Source organism: Ranitomeya imitator, chromosome 5 (assembly GCF_032444005.1).
Source record: "Ranitomeya imitator isolate aRanImi1 chromosome 5, aRanImi1.pri, whole genome shotgun sequence".
Lineage (NCBI taxonomy): Eukaryota > Metazoa > Chordata > Amphibia > Anura > Dendrobatidae > Ranitomeya > Ranitomeya imitator.
In genome coordinates, this window is record NC_091286.1 from 321670751 (window position 1) to 321684873 (window position 14123).

At 44.8% G+C, this 14123-nt stretch overlaps 1 protein-coding gene across 1 annotated transcript in view; it reads right to left on the reverse strand.

Annotated features, from left to right (window-relative positions):
* Positions 1-14123, reverse strand: part of UFL1 (UFM1 specific ligase 1) — a 103454-nt gene that overhangs the window by 59448 nt on the left and 29883 nt on the right. Inside the window, exons 8-11 of the mRNA XM_069726345.1 lie at positions 12563-12709; positions 9495-9670; positions 7474-7653; positions 4340-4457 (exon numbers count right to left, since the gene is read on the reverse strand). Coding sequence (XP_069582446.1) covers positions 4340-4457; positions 7474-7653; positions 9495-9670; positions 12563-12709 — 621 coding nt within the window. The remainder of the gene's footprint in view (positions 1-4339; positions 4458-7473; positions 7654-9494; positions 9671-12562; positions 12710-14123) is intronic.

A 14123-nucleotide genomic window follows, 5' to 3' on the forward strand; every position in this document is an offset into this window, starting at 1 on the left:
AGGCAGACATCTGATGGACTCTCTTGTCCGATGTAGCTTGCCTGCAGGCCAGTGGGAGATGTGAGGACGCCAGAAAATTGCGCTCTTAAGATGGGCAAAGAGAAACGTTCCTGGCTCAGAAATAAGTATCTGTGGCTGCCTGGGAGTGGTGGGCGGGCTTAACGCCAGGCCAGGAGCACCAAGATGGCGGCGGTGGGCGGAGCTTGCCGTGATAATCGGGCGGGAGAAAAGCCCGCCCGAGAGAGAGGAAGTGGGAGGGGACGCGGCGCCGGAAGTAGGCCCCGGAAGAAGCCGGGGCCTAAATTTGAGGCCGGTGGCCGCCAGGAAGGGCCGCGGCGGCGGGAAAAACGGCGCGGTTGCCTGCAAGGCTGCCGCGCCGCGGCAAAAGGGCACGGTGTGGCCGGAGGAGGAAGCCGGAAGTAGGCCCCGGGAGAAGCCGGGGCCTAAATTTGAGGCTGGAGGCCACCCGGAAGGGCCGCGGCGGCGGGTAAAGTGCCGACGTCAGGAAAAGCGGCGCGGTTGCCTGCAAGGCCGCCGCGCTGAGGCAAAAGGGCACAGTGAGGCCGGGAGAGGAAGCGGCGCGGTGCCAGCAAAGCCGCTGCGCCAGAAGAAACTGTGCCGCCGTAGAAAGCGGCGCGGCTGCCAGCGAGCATAAAAGTGCGGCCGTAAGAGGGAATCGGCGCGGCTACCTAAGGCCGCCGCGCCGGGGCAGAAACAGTGCGGCCGCAGGTCACACGACCGCCGCACCAGGCCAGAGCACAATGCGGCCGGGGGAAAAAGGGCAACGCGGCCGCCTGTAAGGCCAATAACAGCGCAGCCGCCATAGCGCGGCTGCCACGCGAAAGGGGCGAAGACCCCCGCCCCATGTGAAAGTGAAGGCAGCCTGGAAAAATATCCCAAGGGACCCCCAAATGACTGCCCTGGGACTGAGGAAGGACTCAGAGGTACTTTGGAATACTTACCTAAAACATCCCACGCTGTCCTTACTAACCTCATTCTGGGGAAAATTTCAGACGTCCAGGGGGCTGATGGACGTCCTCGTCTCCTCCAAACCGACAGGCTCTGGTGGGCGAGTGGGTGGGGGACGGATGCAGGACCGGACTTCTGAGCACGCTTGTGTGCTAGGATCTTGGTCCTGGTGAGGGATCTATGAGGATACGGGGTGGCAGTACACGCCGTACTCATAGTCCGTATTGTGGGACTACAGGTGTGACTGCTCACCCTGTATCCCTTCCGGAAAACCTGAAAAGGAACGACGCACATTGAGGTAGATAAGGGTCTAATGAAAGACCCGTGTCCACCTCCTACTGACACTAAGCTAAACTGAAGATCTTTCTTCCTGTCGGTGGGGTGTATACTGCACAGGAGGAGCCAACTTTTTTTATATTTGCATAGTGTCAGCCTCCTAGTGGCAGCAGCATACACCCATGGTTCCTGTGTCCCCCAATGAAAGGCGATAGAGAAATGGGATTTAACTGTTCTTTTCTTTATAAACAAAACAGTTACTGTACTAGCCCTCTGTGTCTAATCTATTTAAATATGGGGGGGTCTGTAATTTATAGTCATCTGCAGGGCTGTGGAGTCGGAGTCGTGGAGTCGGAGTCCTGAAAATTGAGGAGTCGGAGGTTTGGCTTACCGACTCCACAGCCCTCGTCATCTGAGCAGTGGACTCTAAGGCTACTTTTACACTAGCGTCGGATTCGGCCCGTCGCATTGCGTCGGGCCGAGATTCCGACGCGAGCGTTTGTTGTGCCGCACAACGGGTGCAGCGGATGCATTTCTCCGGCGCATCCGCTGCCCCATTGTGAGGTGCAAAAAGTGGGGGCGGAGTTCGGGCCGCGCATGCGCAGTCGGAAAAAGTGGTCCGTCGGCTGCAAAAAACTTTACATTTAACGTTTTTTGCTCCCGGCGGTCCGCCACAACACGGCGCAACCGTCGCAAGACGGTTGAGACGTGTGTCAATACGTCGCAATGCGTCGGTAATGTAACTCTATGGGGCAAAAATGCATCCTGCAAACAACTTTGCAGGATGCATTTTTTCCCCTAAACGACGCATTGCGACGTATTAAAAAAAATGCCAGTGTGAAAGTAGCCTAATATGTAAGTGGAAAATCCCAAACCCTGTCAACAGGTAGAGGTTTTCGCGTATGTTCGCACAGGGCATATATGCCAAATATGTTCTGGACGGAAAATCTATAATGTGCTATACCAGCAGCAATATACACAAAAATCAGCAAGCTCTCATTCACACGTGGGGGAATTTTGCAGTATAATTAGACCTACACTGCTAAAGATGCATGGTGACGTACGCAGCATACTTTTTTGCAATTTTACTGCATGTTAAGATGTGGAAATTCCACAGCTGATACAGCCCATGGGATTGTACAATTGTTTGACACTTGTCATCCCCTCTAAATTTTTCTTTTCATTTTCTATTCATGCTTAAATATTCTTCTGCAGCCTAGCTCTCTAGAGACTTGACTTTCTGGCCTAAGGTTTAGGATTCATGGCGCGAGGAGGCTGCACGGACTACCATCAGATGCTGAAGCCCTCACCTACAAAGCTCTGTGAAGTGCCAGCATACAACACACTTCTCAGCTGCCACATCTCAATTATTTCATCCATAACATCATAGCCACATCACATTTATCTATAATCAGGCTACACAGAGGAGCTCAAAAATGAAATCACTTCATAACCTTTACAGAGCTCTAACACTCTCTATTAGAGATGAGGGGACCCAAACTGTAAAGTTCAGGGGTCATACTGGACACCTAGTGTTCGGTGCTGAGCTCCGAACACTGACTTCTCCTGGAAAAGAGAGAGAAAAAGAAAGAAAAGGTCTCCTTCAGGCCCATGGCAGCACCTCAAATATATAGCCTGTTGGCAGAGCTGGGCAAATTCTCCATATGGCTCACTATACAAAAGATGGTGCCATCACACCAGGCGCACATACAGAGTAGTAACCCCGTCTTCTACCATCATAAAGCCCTGCTAAGCCGGAACCCAGAGCAAGCCAGGAACCCAGGCCATCCAAAGTCAGCAACATACCCTGACAAAAGCCCAAATAAGGGTGGTTTCACACTTGCGTTTTTGTCTGCAGCGTTTTTTGCACAAAAAAACGCATGCGTTTTTTCCCTATATTTAACATTGAAAACGCATGCGTTTTTTGTGTACGCGTTTGGTCGCGTTTTCAATCGCATGCGTTTTTTTACTACATGCGTTCATTTTCAAAAACGCAACTTGTAGTATTTTTGAGAGGCGTTTTTTGGACACAAAAAAACGCATGCGTTGTCATGCGTTTTTTGGGTCAAAAAACTAATTGGAGTCAATGGGGACGCATGCGTTTTTATTTATTTATTTTAAAAACGCATGCGTTTTTATTTAAAAAAAAACATAAAAACACACTGATAAACCACCCCACACCATAAAATTGATAAAGGGATCCTACCCCTAACCCTACCCCTAACCCCTTTAAGGGTAGGGTTAGGGTTAGGATCCCTTTAGGGTTAGGATCCCTACCCCTAACCCTACCCCTAACCCTAGCTCTTTCTGTTTATAGTGGGTTTTTTACTTTATTTTGATGATTGGCAGCTGTCACAAATTTATCTGCATGCGTTTAAAAAATGCAAACGCATGAAAAAACACATGTAAACGCGTCAAAACGCCGGGTTTTTTTCACCACATGCAAAAACGCATGCGTCAAAAAAACGCAGCGTTTGCACGCGTTTACATGCCTTTTTTCACCATGCGTTTTTTTTTTTAAACGCATGCGTTTTGAAACGCAGGTGTGAAACCAGCCTAAAGGGGACCTCAGAGAGCCGCAAGAAGCGATACATAAAGGGACGAAAAAATGAATTCGAGAACGCTCAGAAACTCACCATCTATAGGTCACTACAGAAGTACTACACTGGAGAGGTTACGGCACCCAATAGGCTTAACACCATGAAACATGAAATGCCGTTTTCAGAATAGCCATTAAAAGTGAAAAAAACTTGACAGTAGCAAACGATTCCACAACCAAACCACGTATGTTAATTACAGTCCTAACCAAAGCAGTCTTCTGCTGAAATTATTTGGACCTCCAAATTCTGTGTAAACCAGACGAGATAAGAATTCACCGCTTGCATCAAAATTGGCCAGTTCATAGCATCAAAATTATATTTCATGACAACGAGCTACTCATTACTCCTCCCGTTAGAAACTTCTAGTTGTACAGTATCTGCAGGTGTCTAGCATCCCAGTCTCACACATGTACTGTCGGGACTGCTGTCATGGCACACTTCACATTACTAGATAGGAAGCAGACAACGAAACACTTCAGAAACAAAATGGCAACCTGCGGCTTTCTTCCGCCTCTCATCCTTTTTCTCCTTCTTGCCTATTGCATTTTCCAATAGAGAGGCTTGCTTAAGATCTTCTTCTGTCACCAGAAATACAGGGCTTTGCTTCATTTCCTGGAAAAATAAAGACAGGGACACTACAAATGACCATTGTATTATCAGGTTGTATTTTGCTCCTCTATTCAGCGCTCAGATTGCTGGAGACCCACCTGCTATCACCTATATTTAGATGCATGGATCCCTCCTACACAAAGCACCATATTTACGTCTAAAGGTGCTTTAAAGAAAAAAAAGTCGCCAACTTCTGGGAAAACATTGCAGCCAAATTCACTAGGCACCTGATGGTCTATCTGGAAGAAACTTGCAGCGCAAATGTATCTTCAACTTTTCTAACCCATAGATGACATAAGTGATGGATTCTAACATTCCTGTCTTTATAAATTCTATATATGCTGAAGGAAAAATATACGGAATATATGCTGAAAGTAAAATGATCAAAAACTTCAGAGCGATGCTGAAAGAACCATGGTAGTTATTTTTTTTTATCTCGGAGGTCAATTGTTTGGTAGGTCTCAGAAGTGTAATCATTCTTGTAAAAAACAAAAATACTTTTGTGTTTTATAATACATAACCCTGTACTGTAGCAGCTCTACATGTTCAGGCACAGCATATAACACAGTACATAGAAGAGGCACATTAATTATCTCAGCAAAGGAACTTTTTTTTTTTTTTTTTTAAACAGAACCAATTGTGAAACTTACAGTATATACTCGAGTATAAACCGAGATTTTCAGCCCATTTTTTTTAGGCTGGAAGAGCCCCTCTCGGCTTATACTCGAGTCATTGTAACAGGGGGGTCGGTGGGGCAAGGGGAGCGGCAGCCGTGAAATACTCACCTGCTCCCGACACCGTCCCTGCATCTCCGATGGTCTCCAGGCACTGACAGCTTCTTCCAGCGTTGAGCGGTCACGTGGTACAGCTCATTACAGTAATGAATATGGACGCGACTCCACTCCCATGGGGTGGAGCCGCATATTCATTACAGTAAGGAGCGATATAGATAACTGCTCAACGCTGAAAGAAGCTGTCAGTGCCCGGAGAAGACCATTAGGGAAGCTGCCAGGGACCGCGGCGGGAGCAGGTGAGTATAATGGGGAGGGTGAGCAGCATTGCGCAATATTCACTTCTCCTCGTTCCACCGCCGGACTCCGTCTTCCTCGTCCTCTGCTGTGACGCTCAGGTCAGAGGGCGCGATTACATAGTTAGCGCACGCCTTCTGCCTGAACGTCAGTGCAGAGGATGCGGAAGACACAGTGGCACCAGGTGGTGGAACGAGGACAGGTGAATATTGCAAGTGCCGGGGGCCTGAGCGACGAGAGATGAGTATGTAATTTTTTTTTTTTTAATCGCAGCAACAACATGTGGGGCAAATGTCTCTATAGAGCATCTTATGGGGCCATAATCAGCATTTGTGCATCATTATATGGGGCAAATGTCTCTATGGAGCATCTTATGGGGCCATTATTAACCTTTGTGCAGCATTATATGGGGCATATTTTAATATGGAGCATCTTATGGGGCCCATGATAAACTTTATGGAGCATTATATTGGGCGTATTTTGTATGGAGCATCTTATGGGGCCCATCATGAACTGTATGGAGCATTATATGGGGCTCCTGATTCAATATGGATATTCAAAAACACTTAACCTACTGATGTCTCAATTAATTTTACTTTTATTGGTATCTATTTTTATTTTTGAAATTTACCGATAGCTGCTGCATTTTCCACCCTAGGCTTATACTCGAGTCATTAAGTTTTCCCAGTTTTTTGCGGCAAAATTAAATCTCGGCTTATACTCGAGTATACACGGTATTAATATTTCAAGATCAAATGATCAAAATGTACTTTGTTCCTGGGACAACACCTTTATCAACAGTGCTAATTATCCTATGTTGATCAAAAGATTGCAGATGTCACTTTTATGTTGCATTAATATATGTGGAGCGCCTCTATGGCAATTAAAATTGTTTGTAGTATAACCAAATTTTGATGTGGTATGTAAATACTTTTTTATACAAATATGATTTTTTCTTCTTAACTCGTGTCTAGGTAGAAAGATTATAATGGGCCTACGACCCCTAATAAATATGACAAGCAAATGGCACCAAAATGCTGAGGTTGACACATATTGCTCTGCCTTTTTGCCAACTGCAGAGTATATATACAGGAGCAAAAAAGTGTAATAGGGTCTTGCCCAAGGAAAAAAAAAAATGAAATATGTTGTGCTAACTTGATGGAGCTGTGAACAGCACAACAATGGAAAAGTATAAAAACTCCAGCTGCTGCAGATCCACAGGTCATCTGACCAATACATTGGATTTGGGAGAAGATAAGTGGATATTTCCACGCTGCTGATGAGTAGATTGAAGAAATACGTGTACTTCGAAACGTGTGGATTAAAAAACGCAAATTATACTAATTCCTTGCCATGGATCTTCAATCTACTAATCAGCAGCAGAGAAATGTCTACGTTTCCTCTCCCAAATCCACTGTAGATAGATTGTCCGTGATATTCATTATTATTGCATTCCATGGGTACATTGCTAAATCATGAAAAATTATATAAAGATAAGGCTCCCGGAGTCATTGTGGGAAACCTCCTTTGATGTTAATAATAAATCAAAAGCACATCATCAACAAATGGAGTTTCGGAAAATGCATAATGCAAAGTTAGTACATTTTCCAATGAACTTTGTGCAAAGTGAAATGCCTATATGTCCTGGTCATGTAACGATCACATTGGTGAATAGCTAGGGAAAATTACTGCAGTTATCAAAGTACAACATGATCAAAAGAGATCTGCTGTAATCCAATGTCTGCAAGCAAAAATAGTGAAAACCGTGGGAAAGAAAGAAGTAAATTGTCTAAAAATAAAATAATAAAGCATCACATTTCTTCCCACGGTAATGTGCCTTTAGATAATAAGTTAATATCTTGAGAATATATATATATATATATATATATATATATATATTCTCAAGATATTAACTTATTACCTAAACGCACATTACCGTGGGAAGAAATGTGATGCTATATATAACATATCATTGACCACATCATTCATACCTTCTCAGCTTTGTGCTGCATGAGGTTACCGAAAATATTGGCGCATTCATTTATAAACTTCTCACTGACGACAATGCTGTCTCCAAAGATTCGAGCGGAGGACTTTTTATTTAATGCCCTCATGACTTGCTGTAGTAAGATTGACGTGTCTTCCACAGAAAAGCAGCTCGGTAACAAAGGCTAGAATCAAGAAGACAAAAAAGCAGCTTACAAGTGATGAATAAGAAATCCTTCTAAGGGAATGTGCATACAACACACATTGCGTTTTTGTCAATTTTTTTTTTTAATATTCATTTGTGCCAGACACAAAAAAAAATGGTTTTCTAGTGACTGCAGAGTGAATGCGATTCCTGAAGTCTCATGCACATGTTGCTTGCTTTTTTCCATGCAGTAGATTTAACCCCTTCATGACCTTGGGATTTTTCGTTTTTCCGTGTTCGTTTTTCACTCCCCTCCTTCCCAGAGCCATAACTTTTTTATTTTTCCGTCAATTTGGCCATGTGAGGGCTTATTTTTTGCGGGACGAGTTGTACTTTTGAACAACATCATTGGTTTTAGCATGTCGTGTACTAGAAAACGGGAAAAAAATTCCAAGTGCGGTGAAATTGCAAAAAAAGTGCAATCCCACACTTGTTTTTTGTTTGGCTTTTTTCCTAGGTTCACTAAAAACTAAAACTGACCTGACATTATGATTCTCCAGGTCAGTACGAGTTCATAGACACCTAACATGACTAGGTTATTTTTTTATCTAAGTGGTGAAAAACAATTCCAAACTTTGCTAAAAAAAAAAAAAAAAAAATTGTGCCATTTTCCGATACTAGTAGCGTCTCCATTTTTCGTGATCTGGGGTCGGTTGAGGGCTTATTTTTTGCGTGCCGAGATGACGTTTTTAATGATAGCATTTTGGTGCAGATACGTTCTTTTGATCGCCCGTTATTGCATTTTAATGCATGTCGCGGCGACCTAAAAAACGTAATTCTGGCGTTTCGAATTTTTTTCTCGCTACGCCGTTTAGCGATCAGGTTAATGCTTTTTTTTAATTGATAGATCGGGCGATTCTGAGCGCGGCGATACCAAATATGTGTAGATTTGATTTTTTTTTATTGATTTATTTTGATTGGGGCGAAAGGGGGGTGATTTAAACTTATATTTTTTTTATTTCTTTCACATTTTTTTTAACTTTTTTTTTTTTTTTTTTTTTTAACTTTTGCCATGCTTCAACAGCCTCCATGGGAGGCTAGAAGCTGGCACAACGCGATTGCCTCTGCTACATAGCAGCGATCTGCTGATCGCTGCTATGTAGCAGAAATGGAGGTGTGCTGTGAGCGCCGACCACAGGGGGGCGCTCACAGCCACCGGTGATCAGTAACCATAGAGGTCTCTAGGACCTCTATGGTTACCATCCTGAAGCATCGCCGACCCCCGATCATGTGACGGGGGTCGGCGATGACGTCATTTCCGGCCCCCCCCGGCCGGAAGCGGTAGTTAAATGCCGCTGTCTGCGTTTGACAGCGGCATTTAACTAGTTAATAGGTGCGGGCAGATCGCGATTTTGAGTTTTGAACAGCTGACATGTCCCGGCTTTGATGCGGGCTCACCACGGAGCCCTGCATCAAAGCAGGGGATCTGACCTCGGACGTACTATCCCGTCCGAGGTCAGATAGGGGTTAAATCTGCAGCATGTCAATTTTTTTTTGCAGCAGCAGATTTCACCCACACTAATGAATGGAAAGAAATATGCAACCAAAAAAAAAACAGCAGGAAAAAACATTTTAAAGCAACACATCAGGATTTGCAGCAGACTTTTCGTCGGCACTTACCCTAAGGAAGGCTACAAGCAGAGCATTTTAGAAAAAGCATTGTGTGTTTTTGGGGTATTTTGAATGGCATGTAATTTTTATTCCATAAAACGTTACAGTGAAATGTTAGCTCAAAGCTAATAGTGGCATATAAAACGGGTTTTGTGGAGTTCAGAGGCATTTTCAGGAAGGGCATATGTCTAGCACTTTATTTTAACATACCTCAATATCCAGCCATGATCCGGAGCTAATGGCTTCTTCAGCAGAAGCTTCCACCTGATCTAATATACTCTGACCAGCACATACGGACTTCAGGTAAATTAATGAGGCAGACTTGTATCTTTTCCTGATGTATCCAACCGGGTCTGGGATCCCAAGTCTCGATAGGGAATCATACTCTGAATAAACATATCAATAGATGAGTAACAACAAGCCAAGCCGTGCATTGATACAATTTGTAACTAATGGACACTTTTCAGATCATTTATATAACTTATTCCTTTATGTATCTATATCGGTCAGATGCAAGTTTTTAATCTCTATAATCTGTAATTGCTAAAAAGTTAAGGTACCTTCACACTGAACAACATTACAACGATAACGATAGCGATCCGTGACGTTGCAGCGTCCTGGATAGCGATCTCGTTGTGTTTGACACGCAGCAGCGATCAGGATCCCGCTGTGCCATCGCTGGTCGGAGCTAGAAAGCTTTGTGCTATCTAGAATGACTGTGTGACTGCAGACTTGTGAATCCTTCCTGTGCGTGCACTGTGCGCTGTGAGGATTCGCAGCTGCCGGCGCCCCAATATGCATACTAGCGGCCAGAAGTGTTCAGTGAGCGCAGCCTCGGTTGTCACACATTTGTATGGAGTGCCCACTAGACAGGCTCTGGCCGGGAGTATGCACATCGAATACGTGACAGCTTGGAATGGCGCAGACGCCGGCGAATCCTCACTGCACACAGTGCGCGCGCTGAGAGGATTTACAAGTCTGCAGTCACACAGTGACCACCCCTTTAATAAACTATGCAGCATGCATAGAGACAGTTTGTCTACGGATCTGTACGAGAGCCTTGATGTGACTCTCACAGGAACGCAGAGAGAATCGGATTTCGGCTGCATACATAGGACCTGGCCTGGCTTTGGGACATCATGCACTAACACAGCGCTTGGAAGAATCATTACTCCACTACTATTTATCACATTTATCTATTACTATTGGAGGAAACATTTTTGTGGAGTGTTTAACGCCTATGCATACTTTAGCACAGAATTTAATTTTACTAGTTTACTTGCTTCATAAATGCAAAGATAAGAAACTTTCCAAATAGTCTTCACTACACATTATTTTCTCTGCAGGGTATTAGTAAAGGCCTTTATCTAGCCGAGCAATCTGCAAAAAAGATGCGCATTTGGCGCTCCCACAGCTTTATGTTCTGCCATCCCTTTCTTATATCATTGTTAGGGCTTGTGGATATGGCCATATTTTTGGTCCGACAAAATATCAGATCGCACAAGGACCAATGTTATTCTATGGGGCCGTGCTGCATGACTGAGCTGGATCTGATACTCTGATCGCACTCGGTCATGCAAGTCAGTGGAAACTATTGGACTGCACTCGGATGACATCTGAATGCTGCCCAATTTCCACAGAATGGAGAGGATGGAGACTTTTTTTTCTCATTTGAGAGAATCATGTCACATAAAGCTCGCATTCTGATCAGAGCAGAATTGAACAGACTCTCTCAGATTAGAGAATACACGGTGGTCTACACTTAGCCTTTGACACAGGAGGGAGGGGGGTTTACACAGATCTGCAGTGGAAAGAGGCAAAAAGTATCTACAAGCTTATGAATGTAGAAAAGCTATAGACAAGGAGGAAAGCAAATGGAGAGGAGGTAAGTGCGGATACATGAAACAAGTGAGGAGAGCAGTGACTGGAGAAACGCACAGCTCACACCCAGCCTACATTAATGAGGGGCACTACCCACAAGGGGAACAATCTGAACTTGGATCAGACAGGAACCCGCACATCAGGACGTCCCAATATTAACGAAGGGCTGCCGATTGCAGGCTGGGGGGCCGATTCATCAGGACTGGCGTAGCCATCCTCAAGATACACCAGTCTTACCGTTGCAGAAGGTGCACACCACTTAGTGACTGCAGTGCCTCCTCAGCGTGGTAGAAGTGTCGGAAATGCTACTCCGGTCAGGGGGAAGATCAGTGTATCTGGTGCACACAATGCTGCCACATTTGATGAATCTGGCGGGCGTGCGTGGCCACGTCCCAGCAACCTTCATTTTGCCAGTGCTGATTCACACTAGCGTGAAAACACACAAAGTTGCAAAATTTGGGGGGCAAATTTGGTTTTAACGACTTTTCAAAGTTTTTACACCAGTTCTCTGGCATAACCTTGACTTAATCGCCCTTTATTAACGAAAATAAAAAATTATTTTTACATATGTTGGTGTTTATGTCAAAGGTGGCCATAACCTTTAACGGGAATTTGTCACCAGATTTGTACCACCATCTGAGAGCAGAGTCCGCAATTCCATTTGTTTGACACTTCCTGGGCTTTGTGTAGTTTCGACTGAACCCCCCCACTGATTTATCAGCAGGAGATCATCACTAGAGGACTAGTACACAGAAGGCCATGGAGCCCTCCATATTCATGAGCTCTGCCCTGCCCCCTCCACTGATTGGCAGCTTTCTGCCTATGCAGAGTGCCCACAGAAAGCTGCCAATCAGTAGTGTGGGCGGGGTGATACTGAGCTCAGCATTTATAGACTGCTAGATCTGCAGCAGAGCAAACCGTAATCTCTTTCAAAACTGCAGCAAGCAGCCTAGTAAGTGGCACATTGCTGGAATCAGGATCTCTGTCCCTACATAATTCTGCTCTCAGCCTAGTGACAGGATCCCTTTAAGTAAAATTCTTGAAATATGTGGAATTACATTTCTAAACGTCCTTTCTTAGTGCACTTGTAGTCACACGTAGCCTGTGGTCTGGTAATTACACATGTCACACTGTGATGATGGGTAACGAGAAGCTGATGGGAAAACAGTCCCTTTTGTGTGCATTATAGCTGATAAATGCCCCGTTACTCTCAACTCCCACCTCTTTCTATTTTAGTCAACACAAATGAGCCGTAGTGCTGAATGTCGTGGGCTCGCAGGTCTGGAGGCAGAAAGTGAAAAGCCCGAAGCGGCATTCTCTAAATCGCCTTCATGTGGCTGAACACAAGATTCACAAAGACCCCCTTGTTTCCCGAACACAGAAGAGAAATGCGTTACCTAGGTAACTGTTTTGCTTGAAAAAGGCGTCTATCCAATTGCTCTGTGTTCTGGCGTAGATGTCGGGAATAAACACAGCCTTGTCCTGTCTTCCGCCGACCACTGTGCCCTTCAAACGTCCGCAGTTTACAAGTTCCTCCAACAGCGCTGTGAAAAGAGATTACAGCAAGCATGTCTTTATCTCAAAATGGCAAGCCTTAATTGTCAGCAACGCACACAACTGTCCCGGAGGGGACAGAGATGGACCCCCATTCTACTATTAGACAGTATATTACTACACATAGGAAATGGAGACTTCAACTTTTGGAGTCAAGTCAGCCTTAGGCTACTTTCACACTAGCGTTTTCTGCAATCCGTCACAATGCGTCGTTTTGCAGAAAAAAACGCATCCTGCAAAAGTGCTTGCAGGATGCGTTTTTTCCCCATAGACTTGTATTGATGACGCATTTGCGACGGATTGCCACGCGTCGCATCCGTCGAGCGACGGATGCGTCGTGCTTTGGCGGACCGTCGGGAGCAAAAAACGCTACATGTAACGTTTTTTGCTCCTGACGGACCGCTTCTTCCGACCGCGCATGCGCGGCCGGTACTCCGCCCCCACCTCCCCGCACCTTACAATGGGGCAGCGGATGCGCCGGAGAAATGCATCCGCTGCCTCCATTGTGCAATGCGTTAAACGCTAGCGTCGGAATCTCTCCCCGACGCATTGCGACGGGGAGATTCCGACGCTAGTGTGAAAGAAGCCCAAGACGTGCTAGGTGCAATATATCTGCCGCATTCTCCTACTTTGGTTTAAAGACTGGGCGTTTCATATGCCAGTCTGAAAGAAGACATGTTCAAAAATGGACTTAAAATACCTTACAAATTCCCTAAGCTTTCCAGATCTGACCGGTCTTTTCTCTTTTGTGCTGCATCACTCCACTGCAGAGATATTCACATTCCCTCTACACTGTGTGCAGAATTATTAGGCAAGTTGTATTTTGGAGGATTACTTTTGTTATCGATCAACAACTATGTTCTCAATCAACCCAAAAGACTCAAATATCAAAGCTTAATATTTTAGGAAGTTGGAGTGTTTTTTTTTTTTAGATTTGGCTATCTTAGGAGGATATCTGTTTGTGCAGGTAACTATTACTGTGCAGAATTATTAGGCAACCTAATAAAAACCAAATATATTCCCATCTCACTTGTTTATTTTCACCAGGTACACCAATATCACGGCACAAAATTTAGAAATAAACATTTCTGACATGCAAAAACAAAACCCAAAACAATTAGTGACCAATATATCCACCTTTCTTTATGATGACACTCAGCAGCCTTCCATCCATAGATTCTGTCAGTTGCTTGATCTGTTTCCGACCAACATTGCGTGCAGCAGCCACCACAGCCTCCCAGACACTGTTCCGAGAGGTGGACTGTGCTCCCTCCCTGTAGATCTCACATTTTATGAGGGACCACACGTTCTCTATGGGCTTCAGATCAGGAGAACAAGGGAGCCATGTCATTTTTTCTTGAGACCTTTACTGGCCAGCCACGCTGTGGAGTAGTTGGAGGCATA